Genomic DNA, 23415 nt, shown 5'->3' on the forward strand with positions numbered 1-23415 from the left:
AGAGTTTATTGAAATGAGATCATAGCAGACACTATATAATTGGATCAAACAAGATTAACGATGAGAAGCGGTCAAATCAGTAGCAAAGGCACCAGGACGGACGGTTGGTTGAACCGGGCGATAGCTTCGCGATCGATAGCTCAGTGAGGCCTCCCAATATAATTGATTTGAAGGAGTGAAAGCCACTTGACTCTAAGGAGAGGAGCTCCAGCGGTAGAAAGCGGACAGATGCCATCGAATCGGATGTGAACAAATTCCTGAAATCCGCTCTTAGAGTTCGAGAATCCAAGCGCTGGCAAGTCAGCTAGCGAACCAAGGAGGCCGCCTTCTCCCAGGCCAGCAGTCTTCTACTTCTAGTCGACTGCTCTATGACGGGCTTCCCTCTTACCTTGGCTCTGCTCGCTCCGAAACAAGAGCTTGAACAGGAGCTGCTGTCGATATTGACAACGTTTTTAGGGAGCTCTTTGGGAGCGAAATGACCGTTCTAAATAATTAATCAAATATATATGGCACTCTACTTTGAAATACGAACATAAATAGTGGTCTCAGAAAAGAACTCTTGCGCAAATGCCGCACATATTGTTATCTCTTTATTATTAACCAAATATTTCGGATTTTACTTTGGATATATTTTCCTTACCAAGAATCGCGATCTTTCAAATATCAAATGGTTAGGGAGAATGACATATACAGGATACTATTGCGCCACTATTGATTTTTTAACACCACTTATAGAAAACTTAGAGAAAAAATCAACATATATTTTAAAGTACGCTTGACAGAATTTTTTGCTAAAATACCAGAATTTTAAAGAACACTAGGCAAAAATTTAAAGCATGTAGCAATTATGGTGATCGTCAGGATTTTACCATAAATTCCTACTGGCCACCGAAATTTTTTGAGCATTGTGACTGGAATTCTAGTGATGGCTAAATCCTGACAATTATCATTCATGTTGTATGCTTTAAAATTCTGGCCAACGTGCTTTAAAATTCTAATAATCGAAGAAAATTCTACCTAGCATGCTTTCTGGGTCTGAGCCTGTCGCACGGGGCTTGCCTAGTGCGGTTTACATCCCCTGTGTGGTTTGCAGGCTATTACACAGTGGGGGGTTTACCCAGTGCGCACAGAGTGCTCACCACAGAGTGCTCACCCGAAGGGCAGAGGCTGTGGCAGAGGCTGTAGCGGCTGCGAGTTTTCCTGGGGTTCCAAAAAAAATGTAATTCAAGGTTATTTTCCTAAATATTTCTTAACAGGATCAAAATTATAAACATTGATTTAAAATGTCCATCCAGCGTCATTTCAGAAATGATTAAATAAAAAAGAGAAAATGACATTGTATAGCCGCTCTCAAAATAATAGCGGAAAAATATATATTTTTTGTATATATATACATTCTATATGCTATATACAAATTTTATACTCTTTTTTGGCTACCGAATATAAATAATTTATGGAACGGGCTAAAAATAATAATACCCTAATAAAAAATGCTGATCCAGATAATTTTAGCACGAATTAGGAACGCAACTTGTAATTCACCGTTAGCCCAATATCAGCAAAATCCATTAATGGCAGCCCAAATCCTCACAAGCTAAACTGAAAACACCAGCCCACATTCAGCTGGAAATGTAAAACTGAAGCCCATGTTATGCCAAGATTCTCAAGTCCAGACCTTTAACCTAGTACCCCTCTATAAATACTCGTTTTCCCTTGTCCCTTTAAAAAGTAGGGTTTCCTCAATAAGCCTGTTCTGCGCCTCCGCGAACTTGAAAGAGAAAAACTGAAGGATTGTTGTACCCACATGTTATCTTAATTGTTAGTGTGCCTGATTGGGTAAGACATTTCTGCCCAAACTATATGTTCTGAGTATGATATAGAGTTATAGAGTATGTTTTGGTTTTTTTACCCGACCCTGGCATACCAACAATTGAGATAACATCTATGTTTGACGATCTTTTAAGTAATTATCGTACATCCATTCTTGCATAAAAGTATTGTTGTACCTGGATGTTATCTCAGTGTTGGCATGCATAAGTTGGGTAAGACATATCTGATCAAACATATTTTCTGAGATGGGATATATATATATTTTGGTGTTTTACCTGGTCCAGGCATGCCAACTATTGAGATGACATCTAGGTTTGGCGATACATTAATTAGTTGAAGTAAGAGCACTGTGGCACCATTAAATAGTAAGTCAAAAACCTTTCCTTTAGTCTCTGGCTATCTCCAATCTTGAACTCAATAATGATGTGTTTGGTTGGATATATTGGACAAAATAAGGGTGTAAAATATATGCATTGCTTATCCAATGTTTGGTAGCAATTTCAATTCCTGTGTAGTTAATACATGTAGAGCTAGTACAGCTTTATACTCCAATTCCTATATTATTTTATACCAACGCCAATGTGCTATAAGCAATACCATCATGAATTAAACATGGATAAAGTTTGATACAAGTTTAAGTTGTACACTTCATATCCATTTCTTAGTTACTATGAACCAAAAGTTTGATATAAAATAATCCCTCCATCAGAATCCTTGCATTATTAAATCTTTGTATGACAATATATAATTTTTTTAATAAACCAAGTGAGCTTTAGTGTATTGTCAATGTTGAGTTGGACTTGTTACTAACCATTGTTGAGATTAACATAGGAAGTTTATGTGCTTGGCACAACTAGTGTCCTTACTCTGAACAGTAAAGACTGAACATGTCAAGTGCCTTGGCGAATGGACTGGCTGGAGCTGGTGGAGGCATAATTGCACAAGTAAGTACTTACCCCCTCCAAATTGTGAATACCCGGCAGCAAACGGAGCGGGTCGCGAAAAAGGGCCGGGATTCTCGGGGAAGTGCCCTTTTTCAAATTTTGCAGGTGGTTAGAAATGAAGGTTTGTTGGGGCTTTACAGCGGCCTGAAGCCTTCTCTGCTTGGAACCACTGTGTCACAGGGTGTGTACTACTATTTTTACCAGGTTTTCAAGAACAAGGCTGAGGCAATAGCATCTGCAAATAAGAAAAAAGGCCGAGGGGATGGCTCTGTTGGGGTGTTCTCTTGGCTTGTTGTGGCAGCTCTTGCTGGATCACTAAATGTATTGCTGACAAACCCTATATGGATTCTTGTTACTCGTATGCAGACTCATACACAAGCAGAAAGGAAAATTTTGGAGGCAAAGAGGCAATCCCTTTTAAAGGAAGCTTCTGAAAATCACTTCACTGCTGCTTCATTGGAGGCAAAACTGTCCGAGCTTGATTCATCGAAACCTCATCCCTACGGAACATTCCAAGCAGCACGTGAGATTTATGATGAATCCGGAGTTATTGGATTTTGGAAAGGAGTCATCCCAGCATTGATCATGGTGTCCAATCCCTCGATTCAGTTCATGATTTATGAGAGTTTGTCAAAGCAGTTAAGGACTAAGCGCGCTGCAAAGAAGAAATATGTACAAAATATAACTGCTTGGGAGGTTTTTGTAATCGGAGCCTTTGCTAAACTAGGAGCAACTGTTTCGACATATCCATTGTTGGTTGTGAAGTCTAGGCTTCAAGCCAAGCAGGAGATTGGTGGAAATATCTCGTTAAGATATTCAGGTACAGCGGATGCTGTTATTAAGATGATTTGTCATGAAGGATTCAGAAGCTTCTATCAGGGAATGCGCACAAAGATAGTACAGAGCGTCTTTGCTGCCTCTGTACTTTTCATGGTGAAGGAAGAGCTTGTGAAATTGTATGCAGTTCTGGCTAACAGAAGTTAATATTTAGTTTGCAGTGAATAGTAGATGTCTATGTAAATCTCTTTGCTGCATAATTGTAAATGATTGTACTGTATTCAAGTTACAAAGGTTTCTTTCTTTTTCTCCTAATTCATTCCCTCCATGGAAATTCAAATTGGAAGTTCCATTGGGGGTTTGTTGATCACCAAATAAATTATCTGTGACTTATGGAGAAGATCTAATATATTCTCTAAAAAACATTGTTCAGATCACTTCTCTTGAGAAAGCGCCTGGAGATGAAAGATAGCTCGTGCTCAAGAGTAACCCTTGTCATTCTTGATGATATTTGGACAATTGTTCATGGTTTGACTTAAAATTGTGCCTCTTGTGTTGCTAACAACAGTAATAGAACTTTTATGACTACTTGGTTAGGTGAAGTTGCCAGATATGCCAAGTTTGTTAGCGGTCTTCAACTTCTCTATTTGTTTAATGATGAGCAAAGTTGGATGCTATCAAAGAAAAAGGTTTTGAATAAAGAAACTGTACTCAAGACCTAACAAATGTTGGGCAAGAGCTAGCAAGAAAGTGTAGAGGCTTACTTCTTTCATTGGTTTTGGTAGCAAGTATTTTTGCGAACAACTTTTGAACAAGTGGGAGCAAATTTAGGTCCTTGATTCCAAAGTTCTCCCAAGGATGTAATACATCTTAGTTATAGTAAGAAGTAATGCTGTCATCTGAATTCATGCTTTCTATATTTTGGAGGATATTCAGAATATTGTGGAATGAGCTTCACAACAAATACTAGAGGAGAATGGTTCTAAAGTAGAGGCTAGTGGTTCAAATCATGTATTAAGCCTACCATTTTTTCTATCTGTTCTTTTTATTATTAGTAAATGGAAGAACCTTTTAATAGCGGCAAGCAAGCTGTGTAACTTTCTTCTTTTTTCAAAGATGAGGCTGATGGGCGCCTGCTGAGATTCATTCCTTGTATCATCTAGGAGTGGATAAGGCTTACAGCAAGATTCAAGTTTCAAATTTAACCATGTTATGGATTGTAAAAGGATTCTTACATGGAGAATATTACTTGGATAATCTTGTTGGAAGAGAACGTTGGATAGCTACTTAAACGTATAGTAAGGTCAAGACATGCCATATTGATGACTTGTTGCTTGATTTCTGTGAGGAGAAAGCCAAGGAGGAGAATTTGATACCCTGTTAGGGGTAATGAAAGACCTCTATACTGTTTATTCCTTCTATTGAATTATCTATAGAGTAACACTTGACAACTTCTCTGAAGCTGCTGAAGTCGAGTTTAATAGATGCTGCACTTGACAACTCCTCCTCTAACAATGGTACATTCTCACTTTTTCTCTTGAAAGTTCAGCTTCAAGATTTTTAGGGTGCTGGATTTGGGATTTACTCTGGTTGATCTTTTCCCAATGATGTATCTTGTTGTTCAAATTGTTCTGCAATTTAGCTTATCATTCCTAGCCAATCAGATGTTAGCCGGAGCAGTTTATAGATCATGTTTTTTGATGGTGTATATTTGTAAGATCATCATTTAATTTAGTATCATTGTTTTAAAAGATAGCTGTATCATGTGGTTCTTTTGATGTTGTGAGAAGTATTAGTGGATCATTATACAGTATCGTTGCTTTTAAAGGTAGCTATATCATTTGGTTATTTTGGTGTGTTCAGAAGTAACTATGGATTACTTACTGTATTTTACTCGTAGTGTGTTCTACCTATTTGCTATTTACTGACTCTTCATGACAAGTGATAAATGGAGATTTAGTGAATATAAGGCAATAAGTTGTTATAATTTAGTTTACACTGGCAAAAGTATGAGCTTCACTGGACTTTATTGTTCTTAATCAATCAGTATTAGTAGTAGCAATCAGCACGAATTGATAAGTAAGCTTATTGCTGAATAGTAGCCAAGATTTGAATATCTGTGAAAGTAGGTTGGATATGTTAAAATCATATTCTTGCATACCTTTATCAATGCTGTCCCTTGACCTTTGGATTGCACTCAGCTTCTCAAGTATTGCAAATAAAATTGGTCAACCTAGCTTCTAGCTGTAGTCAATGCTGAAGTTCACTAATAAGCTAGTAGCTGGAGAGCTTGTTGGTTTTGGAATTCATCTTATTGTTTCTCGGAAAGTTCCATCGACAAAAGGCCGTTTTTTTACCTTGTGGAAAAGTTTGCACTGAACTGAGTTGCCAGTAGATGAGAACTGGGATCTGTGTACTTTTTTGAATCTGACGAATCATGTTTATGGTGACAGCAAAGGTTCTCTTTTTCTCTTTCTATTGTTTCCAACAGTTTTTTCCCAGCAATACACTAGTACTTATTGAATCATTCATCATGCATTTCACTCTATCCTTAGATGCATAGATATTTAAATGGAACTGTTTTTAAATCCTTTTTTTTTTGTTTTGAAGTTTTAGCTGCAGTTATGAAGTGAATGAATTTCCATAATATTGTGATGCTGCTTTGTCAAATGCCTCCTTTTCTTATCGTCTCTAATACTCACTTTTTAGAGATAGAAGAAGCCAACTTGAAAATCACAGCTGGTTCCAGCGGCAGCTGAGACAAATTTGGAAGACACAACAAGTTTTTCACCAGCTGAAAGAACTGTTGCCGCAAATAGACACCAGCATGAGCTTTTAGCTATACCAAAGCTTATTGGTTCTCTCTTATTTTCTTATTGCCCTCTTAAGGTTCCAGCATTGAAAATAAGTGATGTTTATTTCCTTTTAGTAAATATTGACCTAGCATTTCAAATTCCGTTTAGGTTCAGGAGTCAGTCAATTCTATTCTATCCAGTTATTAGTCTCTAGGTATGCTCCTTCTCATGTGCTTTGAAATGAATGCTCCAACCGGAGATTATTCGAAAGATGAAATTAAATTGCTCTTTTCTTGTGGTGTTTTACTGCTCCTACGTCAAAATAGCTGAGGCGTTTTGGATCTGGAAGTATCAGGCACCTGTTCTCACCTCAGTTTGTCATGCAATTTGTATAGAGTATATCATTCTCTGAATGGTTTATTGCATTATTGTCGATATTTTAGCTTTAAGTAAACTATAAATGTGACTTTGTAAAACTTTTGACAGAGAAACTTCTATATTAGTGTCAAATTTGTTTTTCTGATGTGCATCTAACATCCAATCTGACAACAGGAGATGGTACTTGAAGAAATGGAATAGTGAAATCCATTAGTGTGGCCTAATGGTTAATGAAGTGAGTTGACAACTATAAGAATCAAGGTTTGAATTCTAGCGGAGGCTTCTGATATACCTAAGCCTTGGTGGACAAGAGTTTCGGTATCTGTGCTAGTGGAGGTAATGGATACCCTGACCCGAACAGTATTGACATCAACGGTAGCTTTCATAAGTAATCCTGGAACAGAGCGGTGGTGGTGCAGGTTTCTTTGCGTGCTGCAAGTCTGCAATGTCCAGTTTAAAATGTTTTCTTCATTCGTGCATTCTGTTTTCTTGTTTTGTGCTGAGATGTTGATAATCTATCTTCTTCTTTCTTGCTGTTGCTGAGGAACAAGGGAGGTAGGAGAGTTGAACTACTGTGACAGTGGATTGGTCAATTTTTCAACTGTCCGTTGCCAAATGTATGATTCAATATGAATGATGTATTCTCTTTCAATCCATAGTAAAGGGAAAAAGATTTGTTAGAAGACAAACAATTTTTTTTTTAAATTCACTTGTGTTCCGAGCTATAGCAGGAGAGCGTCTGTGCTCTCCCTCCTTACATGTCCAAATCATCGAAGCCTCGCTTCTCGCATCTTGTCCTCAATTAGGGCCACACTCACCTTGTCTTGAATAACTTTATTCCTAATCCTATCTAAGCTTGTGTGCCCGTACATCTATCTCAACATCCTCATCTCTGCTACTTTTATCTTCTGGGTGTGGGAGTTCTTGACTGGCCAACATTCAGCCGATACACATTGTTGGCCTGACTACCACACTGTAGAACTTACCTTTGAGTTTTGCTGGGACCTTCTTATCACAAAAGACATCGGAAACAAGTCTCTATTTCATCCATCCTGCCCCAATACGATGTGTGACATCTTCGTCGATCTCTCCATCCCTTCTATAATAGATCCAAGGTACTTAAATTTTCCTCTCCTAGGGATAGACTTGTGAATCCAGCCTCACCTCCCCTTTCACTTCCTGTGTCATCCCACTGAACTTACACTCCAGATATTCAGACTTAGTCTTACTCAACTTGAAACCTTTAGACTTTAGGGTCTGCCTCCACATCTCTAACCTCGCGTCTCATCAATCAAATAAAACAGTCCTAAAGCAGACAATCAATGCATAAAAGAAGTCATGTGGTATTAATTACTAATTCTTCTATGTCCTAATTTATGTGGTATTCTTTCCTTTTTAATAAAAAAGAATGTCATATTTCTTTATTTAGAAACAATTAATCTTTTGAATTTCTACCTTACCCTTAATGAGTTGATGTACATTTCTCTTAAATTTCATGTCAAGTTAAACACCACCACACCAATTACAAACAAGGGAGTATTATAATAATTCAGACATCGCTATTTACATTTTAATTCACTACATAATAATAGTCTTAATGTAATCTTGATCCATGTAACGACTCTATGAACGAGCTGATAACTAAATGTCCTTGCAAACAATGAAAGAGAAGGACTTAGCAGAAAAGGAAGCTCTCTCCAGACACACAAAAAGGCAAAAGAAAAGAAAGAGAGACAAAACGAATCTTAACCATTGGGGCCGGCACATTGTCACACCAGAGTCTTGGTGTGGTATGAAGGGGTTGCTGGAGCTCTCTAAGAAGACATTGCAGACAGTAAAACTCCAGATGCTGCTAACACTAAGGCACGGTCCTTTGAATCTGTGCTAGACCGAGCAACTATGTTTTGTTTCATCGAACACCATAAGATGAGATTAGTGCCATGGAAGACGACATACGCTTAGGTACTTTTTCGGTCAATTTTGTCACCACCCAAATCCGCATTAGAAAAAGAAAAAAGAGTTGGAGAACTTGAAGGTTTGAGAATACGACCATGACCTATTGTTCCTTTTAAGTACCTGAGTATTCGTTTCACGGCTTGCCAATGGTTTATGGAGGGTGACTGCATGAATTGAGCTGCCTTAGCTTGTTGACTGCCATGGTAAAGTCAGGTCGAGTGAGGGCTAAGTATTGAAGTGTTCTGTCCACTTGCCGAAATAATGTAGGATCTTCAAAGTTATTGGAAGAATCCCTTGGATATGATTGTTTGTGGAGAAGATAGCGCGGACACCGGGGTAGCTTCATGCATATTCAAACGTCTCAAGAGATTTGAGATATACTTGGATTGAGTTGAAGATCATTTGGTCGCCAGGTCACTTCTTTTCCAAGAAAATATGAGAGCGAACCCAAATCTTTAAGTGCAACAGCTGACTCAAAGTTATTGAATGATTTTCTGGAGAAGAGTGATTGTGGATCTTGTCAAAATTAGATCATCAACATACACAAGGCAGTAACCTATATTTTTTCTAGAGGAGCAGATAAAAAGGGAGTTGTCAGCCTTCGATCCTTTAAAACCAAAATTTTCTTACGTTGTTATGAGACAAAAGTACCACTCTCGTGGGGCTTGTTTCAAACCGTACAATGGCTTCTTTAATGAACACATATGATGTGGTTGGTGCGATCAAGGAAGCCTTGGGGTTGTTCCATGTATACTGGTCCTTCAAGTGTCCAATGCATGAATGCATTTGACACATCAAGCTGACGGATAGGCCAATTGGAGTTTGCTTCAATAAATAAAATAAGACGAACCATGGCTGGTTTAATGGCGGAGCTAAAAGTTTCATTATAATCCACGCCTGGTCTTTGATGAAAACCTTTCACCATGAGTCTGGCCTTGTAACGATCAACTGATCCATCCGGTTTGGTCTTGATGCGTTAACTCCACTTGCAACCGATCACATTTGTGGCTTGTGATCTTGATACCAAATCCCATGTCCCATTGGTCATTAAGGCATCTATTTCCTCTGACTTTGCTTGACGCCAAATTTGGTGTTTTACTACCTCTTGATAAGGTTGGGGTGGTGAGAGCGGCAAATGTAGTGTGATGAGCTTTGGGTTTCAAGTGTCCAGTTTGGGACCTTAGAACCATGGGGTTTTTGCTTTGAGCATTTGTATTTTGGTTTGGATTGTTGTGGAGCCAATTGAGTGGAGAAGGTGGTTGTGGTGCACTTGAAGGTATTGGATTTATAATTATATTGTTGGCAGGTGAACTATGAGGTGTAGTTGATTCTGGTGATACTTGTGTTAGTCTTATTTGTGGAGGGAATGTCATTGGGTACTGGTTGGTGGGATAATAATTTTTTACTCGCGACATGTCTTAGTTGGGTCACGTTAAAAATTAATTAGCAAGGTGATTTATTGTTGAGTTTTGGGGTAGGTAAACGATTTATTATGTAAACTGCAGCAGCAAAGGCATGATCCCAAATTTTTGGTGGTACTGATGAATGTTATAAGGAAGCTCGGCCTGTTTTAGTGATGTGGCGGTGTTTGTGTTTAGCACATCCGTTTTGTTCGGGTGTGTGCAAGCAAGAGCTTCCCTGTACAATGGCATTTTCGGTAAGTAGTGTTGTGGTTGGTACACCCCTCAACAATCTGCTTGATAGATTTTCCAAAAAAAAAAAAAGTTCAACTATAGCCCGGAATTTAACGAAACAATAGAACACATCAAATTTGCGACGAAGAAAGCATATTCATGTGTACTTGGTATAGTGATCAAAGAAGAGTACATAATATAGGCAACCAACAGCAGAAGGAATTATTTATTTTGGATATATGAAGTGTGTAAGCTTTTAGTATTTGCATTTGCAAATTGTAGACAATAATTTGCGTCAAGAAAATATAATCGAGACCGAGAAATGCTGCAACAATCGTAGTATTTGATTTTAAATAATATGAGTGTACAATCTCTATGGTTCCTCTGATTCTACTTTTCCAATATAAATTCAAGGGCCTTTGAGCTTGATCTTGAACCTATATTTGTTGTCACGAATGATGATCTTGAATTCAACTAGCATGAACTTTGATTTGAACTCGTACTCCTTGAATCTAGATTTGTTCTTCGTTCTTCGTTCTTGAGCTTGAACTTGTTTTCTTGAACTTGAACTTGATTGCTTGAACATTGAAACTTGTAGAGAAATTTGCGGTATTTGATCCACGAGCTTTCTCTCTCTCTTGCTTCTTGTTATAACTTCTAGTGTCTTCTCTGAGTTATGAAGATCCCTATTTATAGTTGTGGGAAGGAAGAGTTATGATAAGAATAAACTCTTTCCGACCAATCAAATTGAAGTATGACAAGGCTGCATTTGATTGGCCGAAACATGTCACTTGCACACGTGGCACGATTTCTTTGGTCCTTTAATTTGACTTGGCATGCCTTGTCATTTTGGCTCTTCCGCTTGACTTGGCGCGCCATGTCATTTGACATGTGACGCCAAATTGGGCCTTTAGGAAGATGACATCTTGGGCCTAATGAAGTGGACTTATCGTTAGAGGCCCAACTCAATGGGCTAGCCCGGCCAAATTTGTTGGACTTAAGTAATTAATATAATTATATTAGCACATAATATTTACTTGGACTAGTATATTTAAAATATAATCCAAACTATTTATTGAATTTGAATCCAATAAATTTTACATACCTACAAATGCCCCCTACTTCAAGACTTGTCAAAGTTTTTAACCTTTTGAAGACTAGGCTTGAAGTATTTGTATTTGTATATTTGATCATATGAAATATTAAAGTTATTGAACTTTAAATTTCAAACTCAGTGTTCTGTGACTTAATCGCGCAAAATATAGAAGCTATTGAATTGTAAATCCCAAAGTCATAGTTTTCCAGTTTTACAAACTCCAAAATTGGTCAGCTTTTTTCCATGTACACTTCAAACAATTCCAATTCATTTAATATGTGACATTGCGTGGCTTACATAATTTTTTTAATTACAACCATCTTTCCCTAACTCAAATGGAAATAGAAGACTTTTGCCGTCTTTCCTCTCCAATTTGGATTAGCATATCCAATTCTCCTTGAATTCTAACAATTAGTAGTCCCACACCGTAACTAGTCCTCTAATAGCCACGTTATTGCACCTATATAAATAGATCATGCCTTTCATTCAACGAACATCAATTGTAGTGTTTGTAGTCTATTTTAACTGCTCGGAAGTATTGACGCAAGGGTAATTTTTCTTATTTTGTTATGCTTTTCTTGTTTAATGAGATGATTTAGGGATGAAGAAGGTGCCCTTAGGGTGTGAGGGGATGGGTACTTATCCCTGCCCAAATATCGGAGAGATTATTCTCAATGTAGCCTGAGTATCGGAGAGATTACTCTCATCACGGTCCGAATATCGGAGAGATTACTCTCAAGGTGGCCCGACTATCGGAGAGATTACTCTCAAGGTGACCCGACTATCGAGGAGACTACTTCATTGTGGCCCGACTATCAGAGAGATTACTCTCAAGGTGGCCCGACTATCGAGAGATTACTCTCAATGTGGCCCGACTATCGAAGAGATTACTCTCAAGATGATCCGACTATCGGAGAGATTATTAACAAGTTGGCCTGACCGAGATTACTCTCAAAATGGCCCGAATATCGGAGAGATTACTCTCAAGGTGACCCGACTATCGGAGAGATTACCTCTCATTGTGGCCTGACTATCGGAGAGATTACTCTCGATGTGGCCCGACTATCGGAGAGATTACTCTCAAGATGACCGGACTATCGAAGATATTATTCTCAAGGTAGACTGACTTGGACTTAGATATCTCGTAATCGAGACTGAAGATGGCATAGAACAAACCAAGCTTTTGGTTCACACCCCACAAGCTGGCCGGTATGCAGCCTCATGGCCTTCTTTGAGGAACTCGCTTCATGTAGAAAACTGGACCTTGGACACAAGTCTACTTCCAATCCATTGAACAAGATGTGGTCTCTCCAAGCGCCAATCCATCGCCACGTAAACATTGCTAGCACCCTTCCAAACTTAGGGTGTCACATAATTGTCACGACCCAAAATCAACCGTCGTGAGGGCGCCTATCGTGGAACTAGGCCAGCCATTGCTCAGCATCTCAATATAGTAAAAACTTTAAAAAATAAAGACGGAAGCAATTAATATTTAAGAAAAGCATTTTTTAAAAAATAGAAACAATCCAAAATACGATACAATCCATCCAAAACCGGGGTGTCACAGAGTACATAAGCGTCTATACCAGAATATAGTCTACTACAGTGTCTAGGGAATAAAACTGAAATACAGATAGAGATAATGAAGGAGAGTCAAGGCCTGCGAACGCCATGCAGCTACCTCGATAGTCTTCGGGATCTAACTCCTCAATCAGCAGCCGCCGTGACCAGAAGCGCCTGGATTTGCACACGAGGTGCAGGGAGTAACGTGAGTACAACCAACTCAGTAAGTAACAAGTCCAACCTTTGGACTGAAAGGTAGTGACGAACTCAACAGGGCACAGTTATAAATAGAAATAACAGTGCAGAAACATAGGCATGCTTTCAAGTTAAATAGATACCTCAAAACAGTGAAATAGATCAGATCCGAACAATGTGAAAAATATAACTCTTCTATTTCTACATGCCAATACACATGTTGTATGTGATGCACCACACTGACAGCCTTATGTGCTCACACTCTCAAATGCTCAACCACTCGGCACTGTATATGGCCCATACGACCCAAGGAAGATCCATCCCGAAATATATACATCACTGACCATCAGTCACCCAGTACCGAGGAAGGCCAATCCAGCCCTGTGGAGAAGATCCATCTCCAGGTATCAAATGCTTCGGACAAGATCCATGTCCAGGGAAGATCCATCCCCCAATGATATCAACCGCACTCACTGGGGGTGTGTACAGACTTTGAAGGGTCTCCTACAGCCCAAGCGCTATCATAAAATCAGTATAACCGCTGCGGCGTGCAACCCGATCCCATAGCTATCACTCATAATCAGGCTCTCAGCCTCACTCAGTCATCAATCTCTCCAGTCTCACTCACTGGCTCAAAATGTCATGAAAACTAGCCCAAAACAATGATATGATGTACCAATAAATAACAACTGAGACTGAGATATGATATGAAATGAATGCATATGATTGTGTACGAAATATCAATGAAATCAGTAAGGTGACAGCAAAAAACGACCACTATGGGTCCCAACAGTACCGGCATAAAGCATAAACATAATATCTAGCATGATTGACAGTTCAATCACTTTATCACATGATGAAAACATGGATATCAACAAGGTAGAATCACTATACAGTGCCATGGAATCATCCAGGTCACAATTCTCACGGTGTACGCCCGCAATCCGGGCAAAACTCTACTCCAAAATGCCGTTGTCTCTCAAATCGGTCTCCAAAGGTCCCGAATCTAGCCACAAACAGTACAATACAATTAATATAGGCTAAAGGGATCAATTCCACAAGAAAAATACTAAATTATAGCCAAAATCCGAAATGGCTCAAACCCGGCCACCGGGCCCACGTCTCAAAATCCGATAAAAGTCACAAAACCCGAAAGCCCATTAGCTCATGAGTCTAACCATACCAAACTATCAGAATCCGACACCAAATGGCCATTCAAATCCCCAAAATTCATTCTCCAAATCCCTAACCTCAAAACCCAATTTTCACCTCAAAAATACACCAACTAGGTGGGAAATCAGTGGGGAAACATCATTATTGAAGAAAAATGAACACAAGGAGCTCACCTTAGTAATCTCTTCAAAAAACCTCTCAAAAATCTCCAAGTCCCGAGCTCCAAATGATGAAAATGGTGAAAATCTCAAAGTCTCATATTTATAGCTTCTGCCCAGGCTTTCCGCACCTGCGGCAACTTAGCCGCTTCTGCGGTCTCGCAGGTGCGCCCCAGAGCCCGCTTCTGCAGCTAACTCCGTACTTGCATCCAATTTTCCGCTCCAGCGGACTCGCTCCAGCGAGACAAGTCTCCGCTTCTGCGGAGTCAAGCTTCAAGGCCAAATCGGCTTCTGCGGCTCTTCTGCCGCATCTGCGGTCACGCAGGTGCGGGGAAACCATCGCACCTGCGACCATCTGCTGCCTCACTTCCTTGGCCTCTTCTGCGGCTCACCTCCCACTTCTGCGGGCACGCAACTGCGGTTCCCACTCCGTAGGTGCGATTACACTAGCAGTGGAATTTCTTCAGCAACTCAACAACTTCAAAACTTGATTCGTTAATCACCCGAAATCAACCCGAGGCCACCGGGACCTAAGCCAAACATACCAACAAGTCCTAAATCACGATACGAACTTAGTCGAGCCCTCAAATCACCTCAAACAATATCAAAAAGAAGAATTACACGCGGATTCAAGCCTAATGAACTTTGAAATTTCCAAATTCTACAAACGACGTCGAAACCTATCAAATCACGTCCGATTGACCTCAAATTTTGTACACAAGTCATAAATGACACCACGATACTACTCCAACTTCCAAAAGTCCAATCCGACCCCGATATCAAAAAGTCCGCTCCCGATCAAACTTTCCAAAATTCCAACTTTCGCCAATTCAAGCCTAATTCTACTACGGGCCTCCAAATCACAATCTGGACACACTCCTAAGTCCAAAATCACCTAATGGAGCTAACAGAACCATGAAAATTTAAATCTGAGGTCGTTTACACATAAATCGACATCTAGTCAACTTTTCCAAACTTAAGCCTTCAATTAAGAGACTAAGTGTCTCAATTCACTCTATAACATATCAAAAATTCAATATTAAATTCTGACACAGTGACGATTTCAGATTTGCACGACTTCACCAAAACTTTTGCATCTTGATGTAGAACGTCGAAATCACGAGCCGTTTCATTTCTTGGAAACTAAATTTCAAAATATAAAACATATCCAAAATATAAAATTTAATACTTTAAGGATAGTTTCAAATAATATTTCGAAATCAACATAAAATTCTGACACGCTGACGATTTCAAACTGGCGTGACTTCACCAAAACTTTTATATCTTGACGTAGGAATGTTGAAATCACGAACCGTTTGATTTCTTAAAAACAAGACTTCAAAATCTAAAACATGTCCCAAATGTAGGATTTAATACATTAAGAATAGTTTCATATTGTATTTCGAAATCAATATCAGATTTTTATATACCGATAGTTCTGAATTGGCGTGACTTCTTCAAAACATTTATGTTTTGGTATGGAAGCCTCAAGATCACAAGACGTTTTTCTTGCTATCAATTGAAATTCAAAAGCTCCATTCTCAAAAATATCTTGGGTTCAAGTCTCACTGAATTTGAAATATTGTGCCAAGCAATCTTTCTTCTTATACTTGTGTTCCCTTTTGATGCCTTTCTTTTCTTCCCTTTATTTTTTAGGGCAGTGAGTGGCTTTGATGACCAACAAACTTGAAGATTATGCGAACATGAAGACATAGCGAATCCCCATACTTCAATACAAATATTTTGTAGCCTCCTAAAATGCTATAATCATTTCATTGAAGACACCAATTTACCATAGCGGCTTGCCCCCTTTAAATCAAATGGGATCCAAAGTTTAACAGAAAAATGGCATCTCATCTCGATTTGCAAGCGCTGATTGAACGGATTACATTCCATCGTATTTCATTCGGACAATGATTGGGGGATTATATATCTTTTGAACTTATGCGACTGAACTTAGAATGAAACTCTAAGCTGCATACGTACCTCGGTGAAGAGGATCAAGACATACCGTAGTTCAGAATGGGTGATTTTTTATGTCCTAACTTTTTCCTAGGCCGCCTCTATCAAGGTTTTCAACCTAGCGAACTTTGTTTAATGTCTTAACTTTTGCCTAGGCTGCCTCTTTCGAGGTTTTCAACCTAGCAAACTCCCTTTTTTTAGGTGGGCCGTACACAATTTAGACTCAAGCGGGCCAGGAGTGTAGAAACATGCAGTTTAGGCTCATGTGTCATGGAGCGTTGAAACTTTAAGGATAATACTTTTTCAAAACTTGCCATTGATGGGCCGATTCTCATGCTATCTGCATCAACCAGCTTGTAAGCCCCAGTTGAGTAAGCTTCTTGTAAGTTGGTATCTCCGGAGCAACTCAAACACTATTCTCAAGTCTTTCAAGTGGTCGCCTCTCTTTCTTGATTTTACGACCAAGTCATCCACATAGCATTCGACATTTTTGTGGAGAAGATCGTCAAAAATATTCTGCATAGCCCTTTGATAAGTAGCACCAGCGTTCTTCAAGCTATAGGGCATTACCTTGTAGCAATAAATACCCTTGGGGGGTGCGGAATGCGGTAAGCTCTTCATTGGTGCCATGCGAATGTGGTTATAGCCCGACGAACCATCCATAAAAGACATTGCCTCATACCCACTAGTAGCATCGATCATCAGCTCTGGAATAGGAAGCGGGAATTCATCTTTGGGACATGCATTGTTGAGATCTCTGAAGTCAACGCACACCTGAATCTGGCCATTCTTCTTCCTTACAGGGACAATACTTGAGACCCATGTTGGGTACTTAACTTCGTGAATAAAGCCAACTTCAATGAGTTTGTTAACTTCACTTTCGATCAAGGGAACCAAGTCCGACCCAAAGCGCCTTTAGGCTTGCTTAACAGGACGAGCGCCATTCTTGACTGCAAGGTGATGAACTGCTACTTTAGGGTCCAAGCCAGACATCTCTTTGTAAATCCAAGCAAAGACATCCTTGAACTCCTTGAGTAACTCGATATAAGTGCTGTCTTCATCGATTGCTAGTAAAGCACTTAGGTATGTGGGCCTTGGTTCTTCATCTGTGCCAAGGTTAACTTCTTTTAAGGCATCGATCGTTGCCTTCACCCCTTCTTCAAGTTTCGGGGGAGCATCTTTCGAATCTTCATCTTCTTGAGGGTCCCCATTATTGAAGGATATGTGATAATATCCTCCAATTTCTCGTCATCCTCCATTAGAGATGAAACACCATGCTCGCCTTGTTCAGCAACATGATGTGAAGAACCCACACTTTCTTCGTCTTCATCACGTTCTTTAGTGTAGACCACAGTGTATGGCTTCACCTTTAGTACCTCATCACACGAAACCATGACTTTTGTTTGTCGCCTCATTCTAGAAGGAACCAGACTTTGGAAATCCTTAGAGATCTTCTGAATTTTGGGCGAAACGAGTGTTCTTATATTTCGATAATTTCTTTAGAACTTATTCCCTTTCTTTAATGGACCCAATCTCTCAAACACGGAAGTCCCCACAGTTGATTTTCCAAGTCGATCAAAGACAGAAGGCGTGTTAGAAGCGGCATATTCATCTTCTACAGTGATATAATTGTTGCTCACCCTTCTTATGGAGATGTGCACTGGTGACAGTTGCTTGTATCCCAAACCTCCACGTGGTTGCCTCACCGCAGCTTCTGATGAGAGCTTCCCTAACTTTGACGGCTCATTGGGATTATATCCAGCTTTTGCAAATAGCCTATAAGCGTTAGGATCAAAACCTTAATCCGTTCGCTTTGTAGGGGAGTGCCATATTCAGCAAACGATTTTGGGCCACAAACCCTGAAAGTAGCTGTGAGGACAATTTTACTGCCTCAATTCGTTTTATCGGAGGAGTTAACTCCTTTAGCATGTTAGTTTGGAGATTAGATGATTCACCTTCATCTTTCTTCTTTTTAGGGACATGTTAGAGTGCAGGAGTTACTTTCTTGCCATAAGACGCAATATCCCCTCTATAACATTTATTCGAGTTAGGTTGTACCTCTTCAGTAACAACTTTGGCTCTACCAGCAGTCACCTCAGCTCTTTTAGTTGTGGGCTCGTCATTCTTTCTTATCATGACATCATCAGATTTTAGCTCCTTCACAATGCGGTTCTTCAAGTAGTGTAATCATAAAATATTGGTATGCATCCCACTTCAATTCCAAAATCTACCAATTGTTGTTTAATCCATAGTAATTGAGCACAGCAAGAAGCTGCAGCTACATACTCAGCTTCAGCAGTAGATAGAGCTACTGAATTTTGCTTCTTGGTAGCCCATGATACAAGACATGAACCAAGGAAGTGTGCCATACCTGAGGTGCTTTTTCTATCCACTAGGAAACCTGCATAGTCAGCATCAGCATATCCTACTAGATTGAAATTACTACCTTTAGGGTACCAAAAACACAATTCAGCAGTGCCTTTCAGATATCTCAATATCCTCTTGACAACAGTCAAGTGAGACTCTTTTGGATTTGCCTGAAAACGAGCACATAGCCCTACACTAAAAACAATGTCAGGTCTACTGGCAGTAAGATACAAGAGTGAACCAATCATACCCCTATACAACTTCTGATCAACTGATGAACCAGGTTCATCAATATCTAATTTAGTGGCAGTTGCAATAGGTGTATCTATTTCTTTAGAATCCTCCATTTTAAACTTCTTGATTAGTTCTTTTGTATACTTCTGCTGATGAATCATGGTTCCATTTTGGCTTTGTTTGATCTGCAATCCTAAGAAGAAGTTAAGCTCACCCATCATGCTCATTTCAAATTCACTTCCCATTAGTTTTGCAAAATCTTTGCTTAGCTTGTCAGTTGTGGCCCCAAAGATTATGTCATCAACATAAATTTGTACAACAAGAAGCTCCTTACCTTTTTCCCTTAAGAATAAGGTACTATCTATATTACCTCTCTTATACCCATGCTCCAGCAGAAACTTTGACAGTCTTTCATACCATGCTCTTGGTACCTGTTTGAGTCCATAGAGAGCCTTATCCAGCTTGTACACATGTTCAGGACATTCTTTGCTTTCAAACCCTGGGGGTTGTTTCACAAATACTTCTTCCTTTAAGTAGCCATTCAGGAAGGCACTTTTGACATCCATTTGATGAAGAGTGAATTCCATATGTGCTGCAAAGGCTATGAGAAGTCTGATTGCCTCTAGTCTTGCAACTGGAGCAAATGTCTCATCATAGTCTATTCCTTCGTCTTGGCTATAACCTTGAACTACTAACCTTGCCTTGTTCCTTGTAACAGTTCCATCTTCATCAAGTTTATTCCTAAAGACCCACTTTGTACCAATGACTGATCTGCCCTTGGGTCTTGGAACTAGGTGCCAAACTTGACTTCTTTCAAACTGGTTTAGTTCATCCTGCATTGCATTCACCCAATCTGCATCCTGCAAAGCCTCAACAATATTTTTAGGTTCAATGAAAGATAAGAAAGCATAAAAAACACACAGATTCTTTAATTGTGATCTGGTTTTGACTCCAGATGTTGGATCAGTGAGAATGTTCTCAATGGGATGAGAACTCTGATACTTGTGAGGTTTTACAACCAACTGGCTTCTGCTGGATGTTTCATCCATTTGTTGAGGGACAGGTTTATGAACAGGTTCCTTCAAGGAGTTTATTTCAATTCCTCTTTGACTTCTTCCCCCTGTCAGGTTGCCCTGTAAGGAAGAACCTGGTCCATCACATGTTCCTTCTGTAGGTGTCACTTTGATTTGAGCTGATGCTTCAGCCAAGTCTTTGACCAGTCCAATGGCTTCATCTTCATGTTCCTGTCTCTCAGAAAGAATGTTAGTTTCATCAAATACTACATGCACACTTTCTTCTACACATAGAGTTCTTTTATTAAATACTTTATAAGCTTTACTATGTGAAGAATATCCCAAGAATACTCCCTCATCACTTCTGGGATCAAACTTTCCTAGGGAGTCTTTTCCATTATTATGCACATAGCACTTGCAACCAAATGCCCTAAGATGGGATATATTTGGTTTTCTCCCTTTAAGTAACTCATAGGGAGTCTTCTCTACTAGAGGTCTGGTCATGCATCTATTTATGATGTAACATGCAGTGTTTACAGCCTCTGCCCAGAAACTGTGAGGCAATTTGCTAGATAGTAACATTGTTCTAGCCATATCCTCAAGAGTTCTATTTTTCCTTTCAACTACTCCATTTTGTTGCGGAGTCCTAGGTGCAGAGAAGTTGTGATCTATGCCATTTTCATCACAGAACTCAGCAAACTTAAAGTTTTCAAACTCAGTTCCATGATCAGATCTAATGGATGCAAGTTGATTTCCTAATTGTTTCTGCGTTTTCCTAACAAATGCAGAAAACATGTCAAATGCTTCATCTTTGGAAGTTAGAAATAGAACCCAGGTGAATCTAGAATAGTCATCAACTAGCACCATTACATACTTCTTTCCACCTCTGCTCATGGTTCTCATTGTACCACATAGATCCATATGAACCAGTTCCAACGTCTTGGACGAACTTACCATTTTCTTGGATTTGAAGGATGACTTTACCTGCTTCCCCCTAGCACATGCCTCACAAACTTTGTCTTCCTTGAACTTGATATTAGGTAACCCTATAACCAACTCCTTGGAGACTAATTTGTTTAGCTGATTTAGACTTACATGACCAAGTCTTTTGTGCCACAGGAGGGGATCACTAACTAACACACTTAAACAAGTGAGTTCATTTTCTGAAAGAGTGGACAAATCTACAATGTAAATATTGTTAACTCTTTTTCCCTGCAAAACAATCTTGTAAGTGGTAAGGTTAATCACAAAGCATTTGGTGGAGGTAAAAGCCACAAGGTTACCTATGTCACACAATTGTGACATACTTATTAGGCTATATTTCCGGCCATCTATCAAGTAGACATTCTCTATGGAATGAGAATCTGTTTTGCCTACCCTTCCAACCCAAATGATCTCACCTTTCTTTCTATTACCAAAGGAGACATTACCTCCTTTTAAGTCCTCAAGTGAAAGGAACTGGTCCTTGTCCCCAGTCATATGTTTTGAGCAGCCACTATCCATATACCATATTTGTCTCCTCCCTTTCACTTGGACCTGCAAAAGGAAATCAGGGGTTAGTCTTAGGAACCCAAACTAGTTTGGGTCCCTTTCTATAAGCAAAAGGGTGAATCAAATTCCTTCTTGCCCATCCAGGCAGCTTACTTTTTTCTTGAACAAAAGCTTTGTTCTTTTGACTGGCTTTTTTCTTTTGCATTACATTCATATTTGTAATGGCCAGTCTTACCACAGTGTGTGCAGATTTTATTTTCAGGGAGTGTGAGGTACTTGCTTTTAGGATCCCATTTTGGAGCTTGAGTCCCATAGCCAAGTCCTCTTTTGTTACTGTCATGATGCTCTTGTAGCCAGGAGAGAGCATCAGAAGCCTTATTCCACTTGCAAGTTCTGTCTAGTTCATGTTTTACCTTTCCTAGATCTTCTTTCAAGACTTTAATGAATTCATCTTTCTTGTATAATTCATCTTTCATTTTTTCCAAATTTTCTTCTAGAGTGAGGTATGTGTGATCATCTTTCTTCTTTCCTGTTCCTAATTTTAGTTTTAAGTTTTCAGACCTAAGCTCTAGGACACTGTTGTCAAGTTCAAGAACCTGGTTCTTCAACTCAGTATTGTTGTTATCAATCTCATTTGCCCTAGACTCTAGACTTTTACATTTTGCTTTTAGAATCACACATTCCCTAGACAGAACTTCCTTCTCATTATTAATTATCTCAGACTCATCAATGAAGTCTATTAATAACTCAGCCAGCCTTTCTTTAGACAAGAATTTAATCTTGTCTTTGAGATGAAGAATACTTACCTCTTGTTCATCATCTGATTCTCCGATGGCCATTAGTGCTTGCTCCTCCTCAGCTTCATCTTCTGAGTCTTCATCTGAGGTTTCTCCCCAAGCAACAACCATAGCCTTGGTTGAACCTTTGTTTTTCTTTGGTTGAACCTGTTCCTTCTTCCTGTTCCTTCGTTCAGCTCTTTCTTTCTTCCACTCAATTTCCCATTGAGGGCAGTTTTTGATCATGTGGTCAGTCTTACCACACTTGTAGCATCCCTCATTGGTCTGTTTCTCCGGGGCTCTTGTTTTATAAAAGTTTGTACCTCTTGAAGAACCCTTTCCTCTCATCAAGTACTTCTTGAAATCCCAAGTGATCATAGCTACTTCATCATCTTCCAAATCTGCACCTTCAGCAATTCTGAGAGCCAAGCTTCTCTCCTTTTTGGGGGTATCCATCTTCATGGTTTGTCTCCTCATCTCATAGGCAGTTAAGTTTCCAATCAGTTCATCCAGTCTAAGGGTAGCAATATTCTTGGATTCCTGAATAGCAGTGATTTTGCTTTCTCATGTGACTGGCAGAACTCTTGTCAGAATCTTCTCAACCTTGTCTTCTTCAAGACTAACCCTTCCAAGAGACTTAAGTTCATTTGTCAGTGTGGTGAACCTTGTATACATCTCTTGTATGGTTTCCCCTTCATTCATGGTGAAATTCTCATATTGAGAATACAATAGTGTTGCTCTAGACCTCTTCACTTGAGGTGTTCCTTCATGAGCCACTTGCAAAGTGTCCCAGATTTCCTTAGCAGTGATGCAGCTTTGAATCCTGCTGTACTCGTCTGGTCCTAATCCACACACAAGCCATTTTTTGGCCTTGGCATTCTTTTCCCATTTCTTCAAATCTTCAGCAGTGCAATCAGCTCTTGTCTTTGGCACCTCAACTCCTTCAGCATTCTTCTTTGTAGTTGCTAGGGGACCATCAGTGACTATGTCCCAGAGTTCATAGTCTTCCCCGATGATGTGATCTCTCATCCTGTTCTTCCACCAAGAATAGTACTGACCGTTGAAAAGTGGAG

General features: G+C 39.5%; 1 protein-coding gene across 4 annotated transcripts; it reads left to right on the forward strand.

Annotated features, from left to right (window-relative positions):
• LOC109244654 (peroxisomal nicotinamide adenine dinucleotide carrier-like) lies at positions 1730 to 4659 on the forward strand. Of its 4 annotated transcripts, none has more exons than XM_019411779.1 (3): positions 1730 to 1836; positions 2115 to 2195; positions 2662 to 4659. In XM_019411779.1, the coding sequence occupies exon 3, from the start codon at positions 2718 to 2720 to the stop codon at positions 3756 to 3758; it is 1041 nt and encodes a 346-aa protein (XP_019267324.1). In that variant the 5' UTR covers positions 1730 to 1836; positions 2115 to 2195; positions 2662 to 2717; the 3' UTR covers positions 3759 to 4659. The 4 variants fall into 4 exon arrangements, with proteins under 4 accessions (XP_019267324.1, XP_019267340.1, XP_019267334.1 ...); XM_019411795.1 differs by having other exon boundaries at positions 2666 to 4659; XM_019411789.1 differs by lacking the exon at positions 2115 to 2195.

Source organism: Nicotiana attenuata, chromosome 2 (assembly GCF_001879085.1).
Source record: "Nicotiana attenuata strain UT chromosome 2, NIATTr2, whole genome shotgun sequence".
Lineage (NCBI taxonomy): Eukaryota > Viridiplantae > Streptophyta > Magnoliopsida > Solanales > Solanaceae > Nicotiana > Nicotiana attenuata.